Genomic DNA, 25,384 nt, shown 5'->3' with positions numbered 1-25,384 from the left:
CCTTCTACAGGTCTGGCACAGCACAGCTGTCCAATCAATATTAGTTGAAGAAATCAATGAATGAAGGCGATCACTACTTTAATCAGGCATCTCATCCCTGTATCACAATCACTCAGCTAGTCTGCTTTTCAAGTTTCTGGGGAAATTAGAAATAGCTCTAGAGTTTTTCTACTTTTTTGAAATACTTTAGGAATGCTGATAGAAACCAGAAACCAGAGCATGGTGATCTTACTGAGTTTGTATCATCTTACTGACACACTTGTAAAAAGAAAAAAATCACACCCACTCCCATGCAAAAGTTCTGGGCCCTTTGTCAGTCATCTATATTTTTCTTTCTTTCTTTTCTTTTTTTCTCCCAGAAATTCAGTAGTGTAAGCTGTGGCTACTGAGCCCCATGTTTAGCAAAATATTTCTCTTGGAACATTCTCTCACTGGTCTACCATGGTCTTTTCTGAGCGTTTCTATTACTTCTGTAGTCAAAACTACTATTAGAATAATGTGGTTAATCCTTCCAAACCTAAATGTCCCCATTTATCAACTTTGCATGATTGACATGCAGACATACTTAGCTCAGTGCCTGGACAGTAATAGATCCTTCAACCATAAATGCTATCGGCTTCTTCTTGATCCTTTGTTCAAGCTGGTATCATAGTGTTATGTAGAGGTAGTAGATGCCCAATAGATACAATAAAACTTTAACCTTTCATTGGCTGCTGCATTTTAATTATCACTTAAATCACTCAAAATTGGCAGCTCATATTGCTGTACATGGTAACATTTTGTTAATAATAAGTTTAATAACCTCAATATCCCTTTCCCCCATCCCTCAGGAAACTGGAATAAATGTTCATTAGGTACTTTTCAGGCAATGTTTCACAGGATAGATTTGAAAAGGTTTGGTAGTTATCGCGAAAACTTAAGCTCTGCAAGGAACTGAAAAAAAACCCATTGACTAAGGCTGGGTGTCTAACTCCTGCTGGCTAAAAGACTCAGCTCTGTGTGTGGCAGTCAGCCAGGACTTCATGCATGTTTGATACCTGGGACTCACTTGAGCCACCTTGAGCACTGCGAAGTCTGACACTTCCCATTCCCGCCTCCCACTGAACTTCGCATCTGGAGCCAGCTTCCCACTGCTGCATGCAGAGCTCCACCACAGCACTCTCCTGGTAACTCAGGCTATGTACCTGTTGGGAGACCAGTTGTTTCCAGCTAGTAAAGTCAGAATGTCCATTTTTCTCCAGAATTGTAGGGAAGAATGTGTTAAACAGTGGTGCTACAGAGCGTTTTCTCACCTGTTTACCCGGCATCCTCCGCACCCTGCTATAACCTGGCAGTTAGAGTACTCCACCACACAGAGGAATAAGAATTCAGGAGAATTTACTCCGTGTTTTACAATGTGTCCCCAGGAGTGAAGTCTCCAACATTAAAATGAGGTTCAAAGATCTTTAAAAGCCAATGAAGTCAGTTTGGATTTTAATTGTTTCTCAGTTAAACAGTTAAAAGACAATATCTAGCTGAAGCACACATTACGATCTTTTCCAAACAGTGTAAACTCTCATTATTTATATAAAGCAAGGCTAGCAACCAAACAGAAGTCTTCTGGGCAGAAGGACTGCAGATGCGGAACATGGAAATTGCTAGGGCGCCTCTCTGCCCTCTCCTCACCCTGCTGCATCCTCTCCAATGTGGTGCCAGTTTAGTAATAATTCATAGACGTGAATAAATACCTCCTCTGGGTCCATCTCTTTCTCGATGCCCAGAGAAGTTTCCTTGTGACATGGAAGATGATCTCAGTCCCTCCCACCTTCCCATGCTGTGTACAGTGGACCCTCAAGTTACAATCAGCCTGACACACAAACAACTTGGGTTAAGACCAGACTCTTAGTTTTAACTTATGAAAAAAGTCTTGAGTCACAACCTGAATGCCAGCCACTTGTGCTTCCAGATGGTCTCAGATACAGATGTAACCCTTACAGAGTTCTGGAAGGAACATGACAGCATCCTTTCCTGGGGGGTCAACTGAGAAATCCTGGGCCAATGTCTCTCTGAGGACACTGAGATCTGCCTGTGTACAGGAGAGAGGCTTTGAAGGCCATGTAGAGGAGCCCGAGCCTTCAATTGACCAACTCGAGTTACACAAGCCCTCTTGAATGAATTGAGTTTGTAAGTCAGGGGTCCACTGTATACTGCTTTAAACACACTCTAGATAGAGATAGAGGATACACCTTTGAAGCTGAGTTTTTAAAAATTAAAAAAGGGTGAGACCTGCCAAAATACTAAAGCTAACAGGCACTTGCTAAAATTCCTATTTACGGTTACCAAATGTTATGGATTGTTCTTGAAATTCAAATAAAAGACAGTGTATGTTAAAATATGGGCGAAAGCACAGCGATTACCATGCAGTACAAATGTAGCTCACGGACCAAGGAACTGTCACAAATTCAGGTCACCCAGGAAGAGTGGGCGCGTGGCTGGATAACTAAAATCAATAGACTCGAAATTGTATCCTCCCGCTGACATACTCTATCATAACCCTAACACAGCACGCTTTTGCTCTTTTGTTCAAGCGGAGAAACACGCGGGAGTTTCCTGCGTCACAGCCTCGGTGGACGACATTCAGTTTGAGGAGGCGGCGAGGTGAGTAGCTCTCGGGCTCGGGCTCTTGGTCCATTTGCGGCGGCTGTGCGGCGCCTGTTTGTTTGGGCTCAGTGATCCTGTTTGTTAACAAAATAAATAACATTTGAGCAATCCAACTTCGACAAGATAGCACCACGAGGCCCGGTGTTAGCACTGTGAGTGCAGGTTCGGTCCACTTTGTTGAGATGTAACAGCCTTGGGTGGATTCTGGGGCAGTTCCTGACGCTGCTTCTCCTCCTGAAGAATCACTAACGACAACAACTGTGTCTGTGGGAGTGAATTTCGTCCTTAGGTTCTGGGTAGGTACTGAGTCGTCTGAAGAGAGGTAGTAAATTACGGAAAAGATTTTGTCGGTGAGATTGCTCATGTGCTTAACTAACGCTTAGTGTAAAAGGTTTCAAGATAAGTAATTCAAACATACGAGGGATGACCAAAATATACAGTGAATGTTGAAATTAAAAATCTTTATTAAAGTACAGTAAAAGACACATTGCCATTAAGCCACCTCAAAATATAAAAGTATGTAACAGTAGAGAAAACAGTATGGTGTGAAAGATCAGGGCTCATTTAGAAAACAACATAATCATAGTCACTGTTTTTTGAAGTCACTTGATAGAATCCTCTTCCACATGATTAAACTACTAACTCCACTGTACTTAAATTTATTTACTTCTTTTTAGGGTACTTCTTCTTTTTTTAAGTTGGTAATGTTAATTCTTTATTTTTTTATATTTTATTGGTTGGTTTTTGGGGGTTTTTTGGTACTGGGGATCGACCTCGGGTCCTTGCACTTGCAGGGCGGGCGGTGGAACCACTGAGCTAAATCCCCAGCCCATATTGGTACATTTTAGATATGCGTACTGATCACATTCATCATAAGGAATTTGTTCCTGTACATGTTATATCTTGATTCTTCTTTTGTTCCCGTTCCCTTCCCCTCCCTTTTAGGATTCCTTTTCACTTCAATTTTATTTTGTCTTAGAATGTAAATCACATATGAGTGCAAGGCTCAAATTTGGAAAACAGATACATTTGACCCTAGCTTCTACCTAGGCCCCTCCCTCTCCATAAGTAAACACTGTTTGTTTTATGACTTATCCATTTGCTTTTTAAATGTCAGCAAATATTCCTGTGTATTTATAGCGTTTTAAAACAAATTTCAATGCTCTGTGTTGGCTGTGTCTAGATGTCCCCCAAAGCCTCATGAGGTCATGGGTGTGGTTTTCTCAGAGGTGGCTGGATCTAGAGAGTGTGGTGCCTGGGATTGAGGGCGTGTGATTACTAAACCAGTGCCTTGACTGGTTTGGCACGCCCTAATCCTGGTAGCTGGATGGAATATAAAAGGGTAGAAAGACACTGCTAAGGTCCCTTGCTTGCTTGCCTGCCTGCTTGCTGTCACCTGCCTGCTTGCTGTGGACCATTTCCCCTCTTTGATCCCCCTCTGCCATGCCACCCTGCCTTGGAGCCTCTGCAAACTGAGCATTCCTCCTGTAACCGTGGGTGTTGGATATTTTCTATCAGCACCAAGAAAAGTATTAAGACAGCTTTTCTCCACATCACTTTTGTCTCTTAATATTTTATCTAGAAAATCAGTCTGTAGCAATGTACTCATAGTTCTAATAGCTACATAGTACTCTACCTAACCCTAAGTGACTCCTAGAAACAGACTGAATGCATTTGCAAAATGAGATGTGCATAAGTCTCACAGAGGCCCAGAGGAGAATGTTTTTCTGAACCTCTATCTCTTATTAAAGTGGACTTTCACATTCTGTAGTTTCTTTCTTAATTCATTCAGCCATATACTTGTAACTTCTTTGATGTCTTTGGTCATTTTAACTATCATTTTTTTAAATGTTCTGATGGAATTTTATCCACTTGAATATCTATAGGATCAGATCTCTGCTTCCTGCCCGGCATGGGATGGGCAGCTGTCCTCTTCCCAGGCTCTTCCACCATGTCATTTCTGCCTTGGAGATAGCCAAGAATGGACTGAAAATGTGAGTCAAAATAAACTCCTCCTTTAAGTTGTGTCTGTCAGGTGTTGAGTCTCAGTGAAGAAGAAAGAGACTAAGATTTGGTCCCACAGAAGTAGGATTGTTCCTGTGACTGTACTTTGACCATGTGGTTTAGAAGCCTTTGAAACTGGGGGTGAGGGGAGGGTAGAGAAAGGTTTGGAAGTGGCAGCTAAAGAAGTTACCAAATGCTGCAAGCAGAACTTGATGGAAGATTCTGGTTGGAATTCAAAGACCAGAACGCTGATAGAAATATACACAGTAAAGGCCAGGCTCCTGAGTTTTCCACTGGGAACAAGGACTCCACTGGGAGTTGAATCCAAGACTGTATGTGCTATGCTCTGACAGAAAATTTGCCTACATTCTGCCCAGATCCTGAGATGTTACAGGAGACTGAGATTCAGTGGGGAGATATAATTGATCTGGTGGAGGAAATTTCAAAGCAGCTCAACATTCAGGTTGTGACATGAGTGCTGCTTGTGGCTTTTTTACCATATTTATAGCGAATGATCACTCTCATTTCCCTGGCAACTTAGTGCAAATAGGCAGGTCAACCAAAAAAAAAAAAAAAAACTAACAAAGAAGTATCAGAGTTAAACCTCACCACAGAACAAATGAAGTTAACAGATATCTGCAGTGTTTCATCTGCCAACAGCAGAATAACATTCCTCTCGGCAGCTCATGGCCATTCTCTAAAACAGGCACAAGTTTAGGTTGTAAAATAGTTCCTACTAAATAAATAAGAACTAAAATAATCTCTTACAATTCATCAGATCACAACTCAATGAAACTAAAAGAAAAAGAAACCACAGAAACTATATAAACACAGAGATTGAACAACACAGTCATGAATGGTCAACAAATCATTAAAAAATCAAGGAATACTTAAAAATTCCTAGAAACATATGACAATGGAAATACAACATATCAGAATGAAACCAGTTGTAAGAGCAAAATTTATAGCTATGAGCACCAACATTAGAAAAAACAGAGCAAACCCAAGTGTGTAATTAACCTAGTGATTCATCTCAAGGTCCTAGAAAAGTATTAACCATCCAAACCCAAAACTAGTTCAAGGAAGGAAATTATAGACATCAGAGCAAAAATCATTGAAAATGAGGCTAAAAAAAACCAGAGGATCAATAAATCAGAGTTGGTTCTTTGAAAGGCTAAATAAGGTTTATAAACACAATGAAATAGACTTAAGGAAAGAGAGAAAACCCATGTTAATAAAATTAGAAACAAAAAGGTGAAATTACAGCAGATACCACTAAAATCCAGAGGATTATTAGAAACTATTTTGAAACTAAATTTGAGAATCTGGAAAAAAATAGGTAAATTCTTAGACAAATATGATTTACCAAAATTGAACCAAGAAAATATATTTTAAAAACTTAGACCAATAACAAGGAATAGAACTGATACAATAATAAAAACAGTACCAATTAAATAAAGCCCAGGACCTGATAGACTCACTGTTAAACTTTATCAGGACCTTAGAGAAGAACTAATGCCAATCCTCCTCAAACATTTCCACGTAATTGAAAGGAAAGGAACATTTCAAAACTAATTTCATGCTGGGTGTGGTGATGTATGCCTGTCATCTCAGCACTCAGGAGGCTGAGGCAGGAGGATCACTGTGAGTTCCAGGCCAGTGTGGGCTACATAGTGAGTTCAAGGCCAGCTTGACTACATAGTGAGACCTCGTCTCAAAAAACCTTCATGTCATGAAGCCAACATTAACGTGATACCAAAACTGGATCACTTAACAAAAAAGAAAAACTACAAGCTAATATCCTTGGTGAACATAACTGCAGAAATCCTCAGCTAAGAAATTGCAAACCAAATTCAACAAATTGCTTCAAAGATTATATATCACGACCAAGTCACCTTCACCCAGGAATGCAAGGATGATACAACACACGTAAATAAATAAATGCAATACACAGCAGAAACAGAATTAAGGACAAAAATCACATGATTTCAACACATGTAGAAAAAGACTCTAAAAAAGATCCCTTCATGATAAAAACCCAGATGAAAATAGTTTTAGTAGGATCTGACCTCAAACTGATAAAAGGAATATGTGAAACACCACAGAGAGGATAATACTGAAAACATTCCTTCTAAAATCAGAAGTGAAGAATAGTCACTCTCACTACTCCTGTTCATAGTACTCAAAACTTTTGTGAGAGCAGTCAAGAAAAATAAATAAAAGGGATATGAATAGAAAAGAAGTCACAATATTTCTATCTGTAGATGATACGATCCTTTACATGGAAAAACCAAAAACTCCACCAGAAGGACTCCTGGGGTTGACAAACAAGATCAGCAAAGTACATAATAAAAAATCAACACACAAAAAAACAATACTCCTCCTGTGCACAAATAATGAACCCACCAAGAAAGAGATCAGGAAAATAATCCTATTCATGAAGCATGAAAAATGTTAAAACCTAGGAATCAACCCAATCAAGGAAGTAAAAGACCACTATAACACAAACTAAGGAACTCTGAAGAAAGAGTATGAGAGAAAATGGAAAGAAATCCCTCACTCTTAGATGGCCAGAAAAAATATTATTAAAATGTCCATTTATCAATATATACTATATGCATAATATATTGTAATCTCTACTAGAATACCAGTGACATTCTTCACAGAACCAAGGAAAACAGTTCTAATATTATAAGGTACCAAAGAATAAGCAAAGAAATTCAGAGCAAAAGGAGCAAAGCAGAAGCAATCACAATTCCTGATTTCGAGATGCTATAGTATAAAAAGTAGCACACAAAAACAGATATGTAGACCAATGGAAACAGCAGAAGACAAAAAAATAAGCTCACTCACCTTCAGATGTCTGATTTCTGACAAAGGGTCCAAAAACATGCACTGGAGAAAAGGAAGCCTGGTTAACAAATAGTGCTGGGAAACCAGTTATCCGCTGCAAAAGCATGAAACTGGACTTGTGTCTCTCATCCTGTAGTAAAACCAAATCAACATGGACCAAAGGCTTAGCTATGAAAACAACCTTTAAAAACTGCCAGAAGATAATGTGAGGAAGATGCTTGAGGCCACAGACACCGGTAAGGAGCTGCAGAGCAGAACTCCAGTAACACGGGGAATAACACCAAGAATCAACAGAAGAGATCACATCAAATTAAAAAGTTGTGCACAACAGAGGAAACAATCAACAGAGTGAAGAGGCAGCCTAGAGAATGAAAAATACTTGCCAGCTACTATCCTGATAGAAGACAAATATCTAGCATATATAAAGAAGTCAAAAAATAACCCCAAAAAAATAAATAATCCAATCGAAAAATGCACAGGGCTGGGGATTTAACTCAGTGGTGCCGTCGCCTGCCTCGCAAGTGCAAGGTCCCGAGTTCGATCCCCAGTACCACAAAAAAAAAAAAACGAAAAACAAAAAAATGCACAAATGAACCCAATAGACACTTCTTAAAAGAAGAAATACAAGGATCTGGTAAGCACATGGAAAGTGTTCATTATCTTTAGTCGTTAGGGAAATGCAAATCAATGTCGCAATTCCATCTTGCTCCAGTCAAAGTGGATATCATTAAGGTCTCAAAACACTGCATGTGCTGGCAAGGATGCGGGGGGAAAGGAACCCTTCTACATTGTTGGTGGGAGTGTAAAGTAGTTCAGCCACTGAAAATACAAATTTTGTTTGACCCAGCTAGCCCTCTCCCAAATATATTCCTCAAAAAGTAAAAGACATTATAATATAGCGATACCTACATACCCATATTTATATCAGTGCAGTTCACAACAGGTGAGCACTAGAAACAGCTCAGATACCCAACAACAGGAAAATGGATACCAAAAAGGTAGTATACATACACAGTGGAATACTATTCAGCCATAAAGAATAAAATCATATCATTTCAGGAAAATGGTTGATCTTCAGATCATAATGTTACGTGAAATAACTCAGACAAGTTAAGCATCACATGTTTCTCTTATATAAACAGCCCAAAATAAAAATAAATTAGGAAAAAGAGAGGTGATAGGAAACTTGGAGACAGACATTTTGGAAATTGGAAAGGTGATTAGATGAAGGGGATGGCAGGAGTAGGGATGAAATGAATTAAAAAGATTCAGTGTTGGGCCGGGGATTTAACTCAGTGGTTTCGCTGTCTGCTGTGCAAGCACAAGGACCCGAGTTCGATCCCCGGTACCAAAAAAAAAAGATTCAGTGTGATACATATGTATCAATTCCCCAAAATTAATATGACTATTATTCTTCACAAACACATACAATACTAATAAAAGAAAAAAATATATTTTCTGAAAGGCTCATGATATCTACAAAGTGAGCACCTATAATAGCTCCACAAAAATTATAAACCAAGTGAATAGATAGATGGTAGATAGATAGACAGACAGACCCCAGGTACTGCATCCGGTCCCCACCCCTTCCTGTCTGGCATTGGTCCCTGCCCTGGTTCCTGCCTGCCATGACTAAGCACCTTTGCTCCATCAAGCCTTTCCACCATGATGTCTTGACTTGCAGCCAACCATGGACTGAATTCCCTGAAACCATGAGCTAAATGCACCTCTTCTCTTTTAAGGTGTGGATATTTGGTAGTTTGTCCCAGGAATAGGAAAGCTAATGCACCTCTTTGTGATATAGCCTTCTGTGCCTTATTTCGCTGACACCAAACCCAGTGTATCCCAGAGCAGTGCCCTGTTAGAGCTGCTGATGACAACAAACACCTGTGAGGGCAGAAAAGGCCTAATGGTAAACGGACAGGGACAAGAAGGTCCCCTTCAGCTGTTCAAAAGCACCCGTTATATGGTTCCACTGTGTGTGTGTGTGTGTGCGTGTGCGTGTGTGTGCTTTCATTGCAAATGATCCACTATTTTAAAGAATAAACCAGGAGCAATGTTCAAAGACAGTCATATGGGCCATAGGCAAAAGGATGACCACAGTGTGTCCTATAGCACCACCTTCTGGGGACGTCTAGCCGGACTCTGCAAACACCCACCAGGAGTTTGCGTTCACTGATAGATTCTCATCCCTGGGCCAAGGGAGAGGGGTGAGTTCAAGTCTCAGACACACTGTCCAGGGTGGACATAACCTAAACTATAAAAACTAAAGATTAAAATACAAAGAAGTATAAGTTAATCTGGCTACTTCTAAGAGAACATACATTCATCATAACTGATAACATTATGCCACTGACTCATAGGGGGGTTAAATTAATTCTGTGGGTTAGAACACCACAAATACTAGTGTCCACTTCCATCTAAGATCTTTATTCTCTAACGTTCTTGGTCCTATTGAAAGATTTCAGTGTGTAAGAAATACTGCAGTTAATATCCAAGAGAAAAGCCATCATCATGTGTATACTGGTTATCATGGTCAGTGTGGTACAGCTTTTTTAAAAAATGAGCTGTCATGCCATTCAAAAAAGGAAAAAAGTCTCAACACCATTGCAAATGCCCATGGCTGCAATGCCTGAGATACAAACTAAGAATCCAGAGACTCCTCGCTCCGTGTAGAGAACGCACATAAGAACACCAGGGGGCCACATGGCAAAGGCAGAGCCTCTCACCTCAAGGAACAACAGCTACCAACTCAGAGCACCTGTCCTAAGAAGCCACTCCCGTTCTTGACATCGGATTAACTCTTTTTTTGTTGTTGTTGTTACCGGGGATTGAACTTGGGTCCTTGTGCTTGTGCAGCAGGCGGCAAAACCACTGAGCTAAATCCCCGGCCCAACATCGGATTAACTCTTAGCAAGACATAAATGCCAACACTGAGAGCTCAGGAACACAGCCCAGAAATGCAACATCAAAATTCAACCTCGGGCAGGTTTGACTCCAAGCACATGGCCTTAACACCATAAAACTGCCTCTGAATACTGAATAGTTCCTCTGGTGTGAGAAACTGAAAGTGTATATAAGGACTAAAGTGTATAAGAGGTAATGTGAAATAGGAAGAAAAGGGGCAAAGGGGAAGGAAGTGGGAGGGGTAGGGGAAAGGATAGAAGGGAATGGGATTAATATGAGAAAATGGAAAAATAGGAACAAAATCTTTGTAAATAGGGAGGAATGGAGGGGTTGAAGGGAGGGCTGGGCAAGGGTGAAAAATAAGAACCAAGAGAGACTATGTAAAGGTGCAAATTTCCAATGATGAATGTCCTTATATTGTATATCTAAAATGTACCAATGATTAGAATGAATAATCGATAATGCAAAATGAGAAGAGAAGGTCCAAAGGGGTAGGAGAAGTGGGAGGGGCAGGGGAAAGGAAAGAAGGGAAAGGAAAATTATGAGAAATGGACAAAATGGAAATAAAGTCTTTGTAAATAGGGATGGGTGGAGGGTGTGAAGGGAGGGCTGGGAATGGGGAGAAAATAAGAACCAAGATGCATCATGTAAAGGTACAATTCCCAATGAGAAATGTAATTGTGTTGTATACCTACAATGTACCAATAAAAGAATTTAACAAAAAAAAAACTGCCTCTGAAACTGTGGCATCGGATGAATATAAAAACAAAACAGCTCAACACACCTATTCATTCAAGACCTTGAACAATGAGTAACTGGGTGTGAAGGCAGGAAATGGATTATTTTAGTGAATTCTATCAAAACACAGAAGAGATTTGCTGAGCACATTCACTGAGGGGCTTTTCTTTACACTAAATGGAAATCCAACCATCACCACAGAAGCCATCAGGAAGCCTGGACTAGAGCGGGAATATTTTAAAACACAGTGGTGCTGACCAAAGTGTTCTTCCCTCGCAGGCTTCTCCGGGAAACTAGGTTTCCATGGAGGTGATCAGAAGCCCTCTTCAGGGGTACAAGGTCCAGAGCTCTGGGCCAGCAGATGAGGAAGCCTGGGTGCCATGGTGTTGATGGACCCACACCGGAGGCCTCATGGGGAGCACAGCTGCGGGCTCAGGGGTCAGGGCTGGGGCGCTTTACCCCCGGCAGCCTCTGAACACACCGTGAAGGACTGGGCTCACTTTACCTGAGTGCTGACTCACTGGGACTCTCGGTGGGGGCCCTGCACCTCCCCGCCAATGCCCACCTGCCACTCTCTGCCTCAAACCCTGCTGTCTTAGGCCAGAGGGACCTACCAGGCTTGCGACTGTGGTTTCCTTCACCTGCCTCCACCAAGCTTTCTAGACTAAAAATATGCCTTCATTTCCTTGATTGCTAGAGCTTTCCTCCTGGTGTCTCTGGTGTTACAGATCCATACCTTATTTTTAAAATCCCTTTATCATCCTATACTGGAGTATAGGCAGAGATGATTATTAAATGTTCCTGGTCTTCCCTCTTTAACCTGACCTTCTCACATTGGTTCTATAGGAGTTTCAACCAGTGGACTTGGGCAAAAGTGAGAAAACCAGGGCTCTGGACTGGAAAAGCCAGCCTTGGGCTTTCGAGTGTTAAGTTGGGCCCAAATGTGCCCTATACATTTTTAAGTTTGGCTGAACTGTTTCTCCATGTGTAGTGAATGGTAGTCTAAACAAATGCTGTAACCTTTTCTTGTAACAGTAGCTGAGGCTCGGCCAATCACAGTGGCCAGCTGTTCATAGAAGACTGACACAAGCTGGAATCAATCAGCCCATGCCTGCACCTCACTTCCTGTTTCCATGGGCCACTTCCTTTTCCCTGGCTATAAATACAACTGCCCACATGTGGTCGAGAGGTCTCCTGAGCCATCTTCAGTCCCCAGTGCTGCATGTTTCTAGAGCTGTAAAAAAGTTGGTTATGATCACTAAAATAACAAGTGTTATAATTTTATTGTTTAACAAAAGAAACATTCATTTCCCTGGACAGTGCGCCCTTGGGGTTTCCAGGATGAGTGGCTGGGACCCTACTTGCGGTGATCCTCTTCTCCCAAGCTCCACATCTTAGCCTTGTACAGAGTGATGTCATTGTACACCCGGAAGTGGTTCAGCCTGCGGTCTTGGCGGTCTGGGCTGACCTAGAGAGGAGGATGCAGGATGAGGAGCAGAAGGGCTTGAGTCAGGGGGACCCCGCCCCACTTCTTCCTTTACGATCGTCCTTCACACAGATTTTTTCATGCACCAAACACCACTCAGGATGGTTGGAAGTCTTTTCAAGCAGGGTGACCAGCCAGGCCCCTGGAGTGGGACAGGAGAGCTGGGGTGTGGGGATCTTGGGCACGGAGGGTACCCGAGCATTCCTCAGTGGATGACGTTCCCTGGGAGCAGCACCAGATGGGCTCCTGGCTGGGCCCTGTCCCCAGCTTCCTGTTCTTCCCCATGGACCTCATCATGGTGCAGCTCACACATGGCACAGTGACCATGTGTGGCCCCTAAGCTAGGCACTGTGCAGTACCACCCCTCCCTCATGAAGACCGTACACGATAGGCACTAATATCCCCATCCCATCACAAGGAAGCAGAGGCAGAAAATGGCTAACGTGCCCAGGGTCTGACAGCTGGATGGTGGAAGCCAGAATTCAAACCAGCTGTGCCTGGCTCCCACCCGGTCCTCCCCAGCCCCCTGGATAGCCACGCCTCTCTTCCTGGTTACCAAGGAACAAGCCCCTCTCACCAAGGGCTCTGAGTCCCATCCGATCTCCTGGCTTTCCGTCTGGGTCTCGGAATATTTCTTCCTTGGTCCCTGAGCGGCGTGGTGGATGAGATTCAGAAACCTGGCTGGGAGAGGAGGTGTGTTAGGACCAATGAGTACCCTTCACTCCAGACACAGGGCTCCATAGAGGCAGCAGCCCAGGCCAGGAGCCAGCACGCCCGGGCTTTCCTCCCCTCTCAGCAAAGGTGTTGAGTGCAAACTGTGTCCCCAGCACTATTCTGGGGCTGGAGTAGGGCCCTGCTCTCCTGGACCTTGTGGTCCAGATGGGGGCAAGGGACACAGCCTGCAGGTAACAAACAGCCCCGAGAGGGCAGAAATGACAGGTGCTCCAAGGAAGAGAGGAGGCAGGGGCCCTGGAGGGCAGGGACAGCGGCTCCAGACAGGGAGGGAGAGGAGGCCTGCAGGTGCCAAGCAGCCATGAGCCAGCAAGGCGGCGAGCACAGAGGCCACACTGCCCACAGCAGGCAGATCACACTGGCACTGTGCCTTTGTGAGCCTCGTCTTGTAAGTCAGGGTGTCCCTAAAAGTCATGACAAGGACAAGTCAATACGTATCAGTTATAACCATCAATGTTAACAGTCTCGATTCACCATTCAAAAGAAATAGACTGGCAGAATGGGTCAAGAAGCAAAATCCAACAGTATGCTGCATATAAGAAACACACTTCATTCAAAAGGAAACTCATAGACTGAAAGTTAAAGGGTGGAAAACAATACTCCATGTGACAGGAACCCGAAAAAAAGCAGGAGTAGCTATCCTCTTGGCAGATCAAGTGGATTTCAAATCCACACTGATTAAGAGGGACAAAGAAGGGTGTCCCTGCAGGGGCTCATCCCCGTGGGGTCTCCTCTTGGCACACGTCTCAGTGCCCCAGTGCCGGACAGAAGGAGGCTCACTTCCTGTGCTGCGGCACACCAACCCCACGCCCACACACTCCTCTAGGTGTTTACAAGTCCACCTCTTTGTCCCTCCTTCACCCCAGCCCCACCGTGGACTATCTCGTGTACAAATGAAAACAGCACTGTGTACCAGATCCTGCTCTAATGCCTGCATTGTTTTCTTAGCCCTCACAGCAACCCTGTGGAATAGGATAAGAGACCCACCCCAAATCACACAGTTAATGAGTGGCCAAACGAGGATTCAAACTCCATCAGTATGACTCCAAACCTGAGCTTCTAATACCTCCATGTTTGACAAATGCATGGATGGATGGATGGATGAGTGGGATGCTAAGGTCATTAGGAACATTTTCATTGGCTTGACAGTTAGTGAATAGGCATTATGGTTGAATGCCCAGTCTCTTGTGAGCTTGGTTAGTTGAAGCCCAGTTTCCGGACTGAGAGCAGAGAACCCTGACGCTCAGCCCAGTTGACACTGCCTGGGGGCCTCACCAGCCAGTCAACCTCTCTGTTCTCTGCTCCATCGTATTCTTAGACCCAGGACTTACCATCTGCAGGTTCCTCCAGGTTATCATGCCAAGACATGGGCTTTCTGGTGATGGTGTGAACTGGAGGAAAAGCACCGGTTCTTGTTAGAACAGAAACTCCTCCTTCTCTAGCCCACCTAAGGCCAGGGCCCCACTTAGTACTTCCTGTATTGGGCAGGTGCCAGGTACTGAGCTGAGCTCTGGAGAACACACTTGAATGAGGCTTTCCTGGCCTAGAATAGCACTGTTCAGTGGCCACTGGCCACAAGTGGCAACTTGAATATTGTTATGGTTTAGACCTAAAAGGCTCTGTTCAGAGGAGGACTTTTGGAAGGTGATTGGATCATGGGGCACTGTACTCATCAGTGGACTCATCCATCGATAGATAACTTCGTAGCTGAATGTGCTGTCAGGAGGTGGGGCCTGGTGGGAGGGTGTCACGGGAGATGCAGCCTGGAAGGGCTGTACCCACATCTCCAGGTCCTGCCTTCTCTCTCTGCTTCCTGCCCACCATGACATGGTCTTTCCTCCACCAGACCCTTCCACCGTGCTATTTCTACCTTGGAACCAGCCAGCTATGAACCAAACCCACTGAAACTGTGAGTCAAAGAAACCCCTGCTCCTTAGAATTGTGGGTGTCAGGGATTTTTGCCCCAGTGAAGAGAAAGTGCTTGCTACATGGACCAAGTCTAAAGAGAGACTACATTCGTTCTAAGCAAAATGAAGTCGTTGAGTTTTCTCCAGACCTTCAGACCTGGTGGACAGTAGTGGAGGAGGTGTGGAAGTTGGGAAAGAAGTTCAAGAAAAATGTCTATGTTGGTGAAGCTGTGGTCAGAGGAAGTGTATGTCTAGGAAACCCATTCACTCAGAAATGGACTACAAAGGAGCAAGGGTGGAGATTCAGCCCCTGCCACGTAGAGGAGAGGAAACTGGGAGTGGGCAGGTGGAATGCAGTGGGGCTGGGTGGGACCAGGGCCGGATCCAGAGGGGCCTCACACGCAGCCTGACTTACACTGAGCTCAGAGCTGTGGGGTACTGCAGGGCTTGGGGGTGCCAGGTTGAGTCAGCCTTTCAGGATGGCTCTAGCTAGCAGCAGGGCACGGGAGGTGCCCATGGGCCACCCTGAAAGGCAGCTGGGCACGGCAGGCATTCAGGGAGGAGCCCCGGGCGGGGGAGGCCCAGGGGAGCTCAGGTGTGCTGATGTTGCCGGGCCAGAAAACACGACAGGAGTGTGCAGGGTGCCGGCTGGGAGGGTGACGGGGAGGGGCAGCGGCAGGGGTGGGCCATTCCCAAGGCTCAGCGTTCAGAGGGTGCAAAAGATGTTAGAAGCCAGAGACAGGGAAGGGGGAGGGAGAGAAGAGGAGAGGAAACGGAAGCCTGTATTAGGAGCCTGCAAATTTTATTTTAAAAAACTCTTTATCGTATTAAAAAGATCCCACAACACAATCAAAAAATTCTGTGAAACATAATTATTTCAGAATCAAAACTACAAAAACCCGCACGCCTTTTATTTGTACACCCAACGCTGAGCGGCGGTGGGAAGCGCGAGGATCCCGCAGCCGTCGGGAGGAGCTGGGGCCTGCCCAGCCGCCTCACCCTTGCGCAGGGGGCTCACGTGGTACTGCGTGTACAGCTTCTGAGTGCGGAGCTCTTTGAGGTACAGTTCCCGCAAGATCTGGTTCTGGTGAACCTCGTCCCGGGCCACTTTGTCCTTCTGGCGCGCTGCCATGGTCCGAGCGCGGGTCTCTGCTCCGACCTTCAGCGTCTCAGTGCAAGGCGCCCCGCTGTTTCCAGGCAACGGAGTCTTGCGTCTCCAGGCAACCGCGTCCTAGGTAACCAGGCGACGGCGCCTGCGCAGGATAGATGTCACTCGGTCGCAGTTTCCCAGCGTCCATCCTCGCGACCCGCTGAGTCCTGTTTGGTACCCGGCTCGGTCCTAGCGTTGGCCTCCCTGCCCCAGGTGTTGGACCCAGCTGGGTCCCGGAGACGCCTGGGGAGAGGCTGAGGCCCTTTTTCACTGTGGTAAAAGCCACGCCGTAGAAAATTTCCCATCTAGGCGATTTCTAAGTAAGCGCACAGCTCAGCGGGGCCGAGGAGGGCCGCACCGGCAAACCGGGCCGCAGGGCAGTCGCGCCCCGAGCAGCCCTCCACTCCCGGCCCCGGCCACTCTCCCTCCTGCGTCCTCAGAACCCAGCCCGACACTCGCTGTGACCCGGTTAAGCGGGACCGGGAGGGCAGGACTCACAGCCCCAGGCCTGCACACTGGGTCCAGAGCCCGTGTTCCGCGCACTCTGTCCTTCCTTCCTTCCTTCTTCCTTCCTTCCTTCCTTCCTTCCTTCCTTCCTTCCTTCCTTCCGGACGCGGTTTATTCCAGGCTTTCCTGCACGCACACAGAGACGCCTGCACCAATCAGACTCAGACCGCGCCCCACGCCGGCTGAGATCCGTGCTCTCCGTCGTCGTGAGCCGTGGCCGTGGCCCGGCCTGGCTCCCCTGTCCTGGCCGGGCCCCCCCCCCCCGCCCCTGGAGCCTCTTCCTGCCTGCGCCCCAGAAGCCAAAGAACCGTCGCTGTGTGGACATCGCTGTTTGGCTTTGTTGTTCTCATGAGGTCTCAGAAAAAGGAGACCCGGGAGTAGGCAGAGGGTGGGTGTGGAAGACCAGCCCGGCCCAGACGCGAGCCTCCAGCAGGGGCCCCGGAGCCCCGGCAGGGGGGTGATGACGCTCTGCCAAACGCACCCCTCCCTGGGCTCTGGGGAAGGAGCCACAGACCTGAGCCCCAAACACCCTGGAGTGGGGCTCCCCAACCCCGCAGCTCCAAGACGCCCCACAACAGAGTCTGAAGCCCTGAGACTGGGACTGGTCAGTCCTGCTCAGTGTCCTCAGAGCTGGCAGGGGACAGACGGATGGACGGACGGACAGACGGATAGATGGACAGATGGACAGGTGGATGGACGGATGGACGGACGGTTGGGTGGATGTGGATGGGTGGGTAGTGAGTGATGGACGGATAAATGGGTGATGCACACAGACGGAGGGATGGATGGACAGAGGGATGGATGGACAGATGATGAACGGACAGATGGACGGAGGGATGGATGGACGGATGGACGGAGGGATGGACGGAGGGATGGATGGACAGATGGACAGAGGGATGGACGGAGGGATGGATGGACCCAAGGAGTTGCAGAGACTGGAAAAGAGGTCAGGCCCAAGGGCTGCCCTGCCTCTTCCGGCCAGCAGGTGGCAGTAGAGGCCCATTTCGGAGTCAGTGGCTCCGCCCGAGCCCTGCTTGGCTGGGAGACCCCATGGACACCATCCCTCTTGGCAAGTGGATCTACTCCGGGATTTTAAGAAGAGGCTAGGCTGGGCCAGAGGCCTGGGGCCCCGGCACAAACCAGTGCTACAGCGGCAGACAAGCGCGGGGGTGGCCCTGGGGCCCTGGGAATGAGCGTCCCTCTGTATGAGGCGTGGGGAAGACGGGGAATGAGCAGCACGGTGCGCCGCGCAGGGGGCCGGCTGCTGTTCTAGGCCGTGTCCCCGGCTGCGTGCAGCCGCACACTCCTGTGCACCCAGCAGAGCCCTGCTCAGTGCCCCAGGTGCCCAGGTTGGTCTCAACTTGCAATCCTCCTGCCTCAGCCTTCTGAGTAGCTGGGCGAGGCTGACATCTTTGATGCCACCCCAGACACAGCCACCCGAGCCAAATCTCGGAAACCGTCCCCCCATCGGGTTGGTCTCTAGTGGGGAGGCAGGGAGTGGCTCAGGGTCAGTGGCCGGAGTTGAAGCAGCAGAATTTGAGGACCTAAAATCGGGCTGCAGAACCCGTTTTCATTTTGATGACAATCCGCACTTCAGAAATTAGGTTCTCTCCGAAGAATTTCATCTGAATGAGAGAGGTGGTCATCTCCAGAGCCCGCCGAGCCCAGCGGGGCCTGAAAGGCGGTTCAAGCAGTTCCGTTAAAGCCGCGAAGAGGCACTGGACGGCGGAGAGCAGGTGCAGCCCTCGGAGAGCGGATCGGTGACTCCACTCCGGCTCGGATCGCCGCGCTGAGGATGGAAGAAGACGGAGATGGAGGAGAAGGGGCCCGGAGATGCGGTGCCGCAGGGATGAGGCGGGGACGGGGGGACGCGGGGCAGACACTGGTGGACCCCAGCTTGCTCTTCTTCCCTTCTTGATTTTCTCCACCCGCTGGGGCAGCCCCTTCCGTCCCCTACCCTCTCTGGCTCTTGCTCCCTGGTCTTTGCTCAGCACCAGGGTTCTCAGTTCCTTTTCAGGGAAGCGCCTTCAGCTGAAGCCGGCAGAAGAGACTCCTGCAGCCCCTGCCCTGAGCTCATTTACCCCTTCCTCCTAGGCCGGCCGCGTGGATCAGCAGCACCTGGCCGGGTGGCAAAGGCACCTCCTCTTCCACCTGCTGGGCCCCAGGGCCGGGCCAGGCGCGTGTGGAGGTCCCGGCTTCCCGGCTTCCGCCTCTCAGCCTGTCCCCTGCCCCAAGGCCAAGGTGTTGTGTCGATGCGGACAGCCAGTGACAATCAGCCAGCATCATATTTAATAAGGGGGGAAATCTTTTCAATACAGGAATAGAAAGCAGGCACGTTTGGGGGCGGAGTGGGCAGGGTCTGATAGCACGGCTCCTCCCTCGACGTCTTTAACTGTGTGGTCAGTACGCAGCCTTGCAGTGGAAGACGGCGCTTGTAAGTTTCTCAGCCCAGCCGCTGGCCGTGGTGGTGCGCAGCTGTACTCCCAGCACTGTGGCAGGCTGAGGCAGGAGGATTAAGAGTTCCAGCCCAGCCTGGGCAACTTAGCAAGTTACCAAGACCCTGTCTCAAAATACAGAATAAAAAAGGGCCACCTGCTGCTCGTGTCCCTTCAGCAAGTCCTCTCTGTGCCCAAGTTTCCCCTGCTGTAAGGACAGAGTTGGGCTGGGCGGGCACCCTATGAACCCCTTAACCCTCTAAAAGGCTGGCTTCACTCCGGTCACAGCCTGTGCACTGCACTGGGTGTGTTTTGGTTTTTTGGGGAACACAATTCAGTCCACAGAGGGGCTTGGGAAGGAAGGAGGAGTTGAAAGAGGAGATTCTTTCTGCCTAAAGGGCCGGGTGCCCAGCACAGCAGCCCCAGAGACCCTGCACTTTGTGATGGCTGGGCAGGTCCCCCAAGACTTGAGCCAGGAGGTGTCCCAGGGGCGGTCTTCCCCTTGCCTGCCCCGAGCATGGGGAGAACGTGCCTGGCCACGGCCATAGCGGAGTCCCGAGAGTCCTGTGGAGGCTCAGAGGGCAGGAGCCAGGCAGACAGGGCAAGGACAGCGGCCCCCGCCCCGGGCCCAGCCCACACACATGCCGCCGATGGCCTGTCCCCTGGGGTGGTTCAGGAAGTGAGGCCCCGGGACACGAGTGCCTTTCTGGACACCGTCACGGACAGCAGGAGACAGTGCTGTCTAAGAAGCAGAGCACCAGCCCTGGAGCGCCAGCCCTGCCTCACCACGGCCCACCTGCCCTGCACCCAGAAGTGGGAAAACATGGGCCTGTCATGGCCACCCTGCGTGAGGGGCTTCTGTCAGCAGCAAACTCGTCCAGGACAGCAGCACAGCCAGGCAGTGAAACCCAGTGCCCCTGCTGCCCTGTGGTTAGGTCAGGGCCAGGACCCAGGCTTCACTGTCCAGGGCCAGACTCCACACAGGGGCCTATTCTGGACCCCCACGGCCCTGAACGGGGCCTCCCTCCATAGACATTCGCTCCGGCCCCCAGGGCCCTGCATCCTGGTGGCAGCAGAAGCTTCTACTTCATTTCCAGATGGTCTTGGGGGTGGGCCTGGGGGTTGCCAGCTGGCTGAGCACGTGCAGGGCCCCTCCCACTCTGGCGGTGCCAGCTGGTGCCAGCGCCAGCTCTGATGCGGTGCCCGGGCTCTCAGCCTCCCGGGGCCCTGGACAGCTGCCAGGAGTGGGCTGGGGTTTGTCACACAGCAGACACCTTGCTCCTGCCTTCTCAGAGGCCCACAGACCGGAGCCTCTTTTCTTCCTTTTCTCTATTTTATTATTTTTCTCGAGATCTATTACAGTATGATTGACAAGTATGGGCGACTTTCATTCAGTGGAAAGTGGTCCCCAGTACGGGATGTGACCTAAAGCTATAGTGATTAGTGCTGATAATTAGGGAAACAAAGATGTCAGTGAGAAATGATTCCTCCTGGGAAGCTGCACCCTGCGACTTCTGCCTTTGGCAAGAGACAGACTGGGTGAGCAGGAAGTGCTGCCAGGAAAAGGGAATCTGCAGATGGGTCCCCGCCTGCCCCAGGCTTGGCAGATGCTGCTGGAGCAGGGCAGAGTCAAGGGCCCATGGCAGGAGGAAGCCTGGCCTTTCAGGTGCATCCAAATCGAGTCCACCCCTGTGATCCCAGCCCCAGGTAAAGGTTAATCAGCTAAATGCTGCCTGGGCTCTGGACTGTGCAATGCCCTCTTACTGCACCATCTAGCACTATTCCACTCTATCCTTCTTGGAGAAAAGCAAGCTGTATCCATTCATCTTTCTCAAGTCTAAAACCAGGCTTTCCTTCCCAAGCAGGGTCAGAGCCTTTCCATTTCCTCTGGTGTAGAGGATGTTTCACCTGGGCCTAACCCTGTAACATTGGTAGTTTCTGGGGAAGTGTGACCATTAACATTTCAACTTGAATGGAATAGGAAATGCTGAGCAGATTAGCAAGCACAGTTCTGGGCATGTCTGTGGATGACTGACATGTAGGCCAGCAAACCGAGGAGGCAGACACACCTAGACATGGGTGGTACCAACCAATAGGCTTGTAGCCTGGGTGGAATAAAAAGGGAAAGAAGCAGAAAGTGGGCCCACTTTAAAGAGTGCTTCTTCCTGTGCAGGTATACCTTTTGCTACACCTTTGAACATTGGTCTCCAGTTTCTTCAGCCTCCAACACAGACTTGAACTGGTGACTCCACCGAGTGTCCAGGCCTTCCACCTTGGACTGGCCCTGCATCCTTGATCCCTCTTGTTCAGTGGCTTCCATCTTTGTGGCTGAGCAGCTACTGGGTCCTCCAGGTCTTCATCACACGGACACCCATCCACTGTTGACTCTCTAGCCTCTGATCCTGTTGTTGCCAGAACACAAGGCTTGGGTCTCATGGTGCCACAGAATAGAACCGCAGATGGAGGAAGAAAGAGTCATAAGCAGGGAAGATTATTAGGAAAGCAGAAACAAGCAAAGGGGAAAGGTCCCACTGTTCTAGGGGACCCAAAAGAGGGTCGCCAGAGAGGGCTTTCTGTCCATAGCTTTTATGGAACCTGAGAAGGAAGTTTTCTCTTTGTGGCTCTCCATTAGGGTGTAGAGCACTCTATCCTACAGAAAGGGTCACTTCCCCAAGGCCCAGTAATGACGATACCCATGTGCTCCCCACACTCCCCCAGCCAGTCCCACTCTGAGGCAGGCTTGAGCAACTGAACACAACCATTAGTTGCCTCTAATGTCTTCTTCAGCAGTTTAGAACTCCTGCTTGTGCTTGCTTCTTCTTTTTTTTTTGGCACTGGGGTTAGAACTCAGGACCTTGCCCTTGCGAAGCAGGTGGCGGAACCACTAAACTAAATCTACACCCTGGTGCTTGCTTCTTTTTGCCAACCCACCTTGTTTATCTTTGGCCCCATTCTGTGGGCCTATATCCTGGCTGCCCTGCCCAGTCTACCTGCTGTTTCACTGTAATCTTATAAGTCCCCTTGCATAATTATGCATACATTTTTCTCAATCCTGTTCCTCTGGAGAACCCTAATTAAGATAGACTTTAATATTGAGAGTGTGGTCATCCCTGTGACTCACCTGACCATGTGGCTCAGAAGCCTTTGGAACTGGTTTGCAGGAGGAGTTTGGAAAGGTTTGGAAGTGACAGCCACCAAAGCCCTAAAATGCAGTTAGTGGAGCTTGATGGATGACTCTGGTTGGAGCTCCTAAGACCAGAATTCCAAGAGGAATTTAGACAGCAAAGGCCAGGATCGTGAAATTTCAAATGAGAATGTGAACTCTGTTGGAAACTGGATTTTGTCCTGCATGTCTCATTCTGGCAAAGAATTTGTCTACATTTTGTCCAGGTCCTAAGACTTTGTGTGAGGCTGAATTTAAAGGTGTTGGAATAATTGATCTGATGGAGGAAGTTCAAAGGCAGCCCAAATTCAGGCTGTGGCATGAGTATTGTTGGCTGCTTTCTTTTAGCCAGCTTTACAATGAGAATTGGGAACTGAATGATTTGAAAAACTTTCAACTTGCTCAGAAAGGAAGCTCCTGTAAACTTGGGCCTAAGGAGAGCATTACTGAAAAAAAAAAAAAAGTATTAAAAAGGAAGCAGGTTGCATCTAGTCAATAGGAAAGATTGCTCAAAGGCATGTTAGGAATTGGCCAGACCCCAACTTTCACAGGCTCAAGAGTGTAAAAGATTAAACTCATCTGAAAGATTTTGCTTTGAGAAGAGAGCCTTGTGCTCTAAGAAGAGAGTCCCAGGTTCCTTGCTCTTTCAGGGCCAAGTAGGGAAGTATTTCCTGAAGTTCAGCCATCCAGCCACTCAGTGGCCACTGCAGCCATGGTCCAAGCAAGCCAAGCTACTGCTCAGGCTGGTGGCAGACCTTGACATCATCCATGTAGTATTGGTTTTTTAGGCATGCTGAATGCAAGTGATGAGGTCATGGAGGTTTACATTCAGATTTCATAGGAAGGCCTAGGAGGCCAGGCAATGTGCCCCTGAGAGGGTGATGCATGAAACTGTAAGAGTGAAGCTGAAGGTGCAGTGGAGACCCCAGGAATGTGTTTTATCTGCTGGGTGAAACTGCAGTGAACTGAGCTTTTCCAAGAGAGATGCCATGAGGGCTGTAATGGGCAAGGTCATGGGCCAGTGGGGCAGTGGTGCTGCCCAAGCCCTCTGGAGCTCATGTCTCACCACAACCTGCCCTGTGCTGGACAGGGAGCTACAGGGTTTAAGGTTTGCCCTGATGGATTTCAGTCTTGTTTGGTCCAGTTCCTTTCTAATTCCTTATTCCTCCTTTGTGAAATGACAATGTCTGCTCTGTGCCAAATGTATGTTGAAAGTGTTTAACTTCCTGATGTATTACTACAGGGGTTCACAGCTAAGAGTTTACCTTGAGTCTCAGAGGAGACTTTGACTTGGACTTTTCAGCAATGCTGGGATTCCTAAAACTGGCAACTTTAGAGATGGACTAAATGCATTTTGTATACTGAGGTGACCATGAGCCTTTTGGGGACCAGGGAAAGAATGTTATGATTGGAAGTGGTCACTGGGGGTGTAACCTGAAGGACATATCCTGTGACCGGCTTCCCCCTTCTCTTTCTCTGATTTCTGGATGCCAAGAGTTGAGCAGCTTTCCTCTGTCATGACCTTCCACCAGTCCATTTCTGCCTTGAAGCCAGCTGACCATGGACTGAACACACTGGAAACTGAGCCAAATTAACCTCTACTCCTTGAAACTGTGAACACCAGGTATTTTGTCCCATTGACCCGAAAGCTAATACAGAAAGGAACAGATATTAAAATTTAGCTTTGTGTCCTCCTCCTCTTACTGGACAGAGAGTGGGACAGGCCTATCCGTCCTGACTACCATGAGCCTCCTCAGAGACTTCAGTCTGGATTCTCCATTCCCGTCTCTGGAACTTAAATGCTGCGTCTTTGGTCCTCTCCTCACCACCCCCAGGACTCAGAAGGTGACCAGGGGCATGAGCCAGGGATCACCTGCTCTCTCACCTGCAGTGTACAGAGGCTCAGGACTGGAGCTCAGACCCTGGTGGCTTACCTGCCAGGAAGGTGACATCACTCCCCCAGAGGCCCTGGAATGGCCAGAGCCCAGCCAGCATCCCCTCCCACACATCGACTGAGTGCCTGCTTTGGCCTGGACGGGGATGCTATATACTAGAGGACATGGAGACCAGGTGTGATGGCGCACAGTTGTAATCCCTCCACTCGGGAGGGTGGGGCAGGAGAATTGCCACAAGTTCAAGCCCAACCTGAACTGCATAGTGAGGCCTTATCTAGAGAGAGAGAGAGAGAGAGAAAGAAACTGTTCACACCAAGCTCTGGAGTGGGGCAGATCTGAGCTCCAGTCCTCACTGTCCCTGACTTGTTGTACAACCACAGATGTACACATCCCCTCTCTGAGCCTATTTCCTCATTTGTAAAATAGGCTAATACTCATAGCTACCTCATGGAACTGGGGGCCGAGAAAAGTTCATTGTCAAGGAAAGGTATTTGGGGCAAGTAAAGGTCACCCTGGCTGAGAATGGACTGGGGTGTCTAAAGAGGGGGAGACCCAGGCAGGCAGTTGCTGCAGTAACCTTGGAGACACACAGGTGACCCTAAGACAGTGGACTTGGATACAGAAAAGGAACACTCACTCAAGAGATGTGCAGTGAGGGAAGGTGTGTAAATGAATATTACTTGACATTATTTGCAGAACCTCAAGGCTGAATCAAGAGCTCTCTTGCCGGGGATTTAGCTCAGTGGTTCCGGCGCTTGCCTCGCAAGCACAAGGTCCAATCCCCAGTGCCAAAAAAGAAAAAAAAAAAAAGCTCTCCTGCACCCTGGTCCAAAATGTGTCCATCAGATGCAGTCTGCATGGAGAAGTTAGGAGTCACCCAGCAGCGTAGTCTTGTGATTTTTTTTGTGTTCACAGACAAAGGAACAGACTGTGAACACTCCACTGAATACAATGAAAAGCCACAATG

At 48.0% G+C, this 25,384-nt stretch overlaps 1 protein-coding gene and 1 long non-coding RNA gene across 3 annotated transcripts; one reads left to right on the top strand and one right to left on the bottom strand.

Annotated features, from left to right (window-relative positions):
• The first annotated feature begins 10 nt into the window (after positions 1–10).
• LOC147826628 (uncharacterized) lies at positions 11–5,233 on the top strand. The gene is made up of 2 exons (XR_015438905.1): positions 11–2,637; positions 4,527–5,233. It is a non-coding gene; the product is annotated as an uncharacterized LOC147826628 (long non-coding RNA).
• A 7,173-nt stretch (positions 5,234–12,406) lies between these two features.
• Positions 12,407–16,989, bottom strand: Cfap144 (cilia and flagella associated protein 144). Of its 2 annotated transcripts, XM_004841597.4 has the most exons (4): positions 16,267–16,761; positions 14,692–14,751; positions 13,206–13,309; positions 12,407–12,610 (listed from the first exon to the last, which is right to left on the bottom strand). In XM_004841597.4, the coding sequence occupies exons 1-4, from the start codon at positions 16,397–16,399 to the stop codon at positions 12,500–12,502; spliced, it is 408 nt and encodes a 135-aa protein (XP_004841654.1). In that variant the 5' UTR covers positions 16,400–16,761; the 3' UTR covers positions 12,407–12,499. The 2 variants fall into 2 exon arrangements, with proteins under 2 accessions (XP_004841654.1, XP_004841655.1); XM_004841598.4 differs by lacking the exon at positions 14,692–14,751 and having other exon boundaries at positions 16,267–16,989.
• Between the last annotated feature and the right edge of the window lie 8,395 nt (positions 16,990–25,384).

Source organism: Heterocephalus glaber, unplaced genomic scaffold, assembly GCF_053883595.1.
Source record: "Heterocephalus glaber isolate CG9 unplaced genomic scaffold, H.glaber_assembly_v1.0 deba00001465, whole genome shotgun sequence".
Lineage (NCBI taxonomy): Eukaryota > Metazoa > Chordata > Mammalia > Rodentia > Bathyergidae > Heterocephalus > Heterocephalus glaber.
This window is presented reverse-complemented; position numbering and strand designations above follow the sequence as displayed.

What these genes read in the sequence shown, in the direction of transcription:
- Cfap144 (XM_004841597.4), bottom strand. Translation starts at nt 16,399, where the DNA reads ATGGCAGCGCGCCAGAAGGACAAAGTGGCCCGGGACGAGGTTCACCAG. An exon ending in CGTGAGCCCCCTGCGCAAGG is followed by an intron (nt 14,752 to 16,266) that starts GTGAGGCGGCTG and finishes CTTTTCCTCCAG; the next exon opens with TTCACACCATCACCAGAAAG. An exon ending in CCTGGAGGAACCTGCAGATG is followed by an intron (nt 13,310 to 14,691) that starts GTAAGTCCTGGG and finishes CTCCTCTCCCAG; the next exon opens with CCAGGTTTCTGAATCTCATC.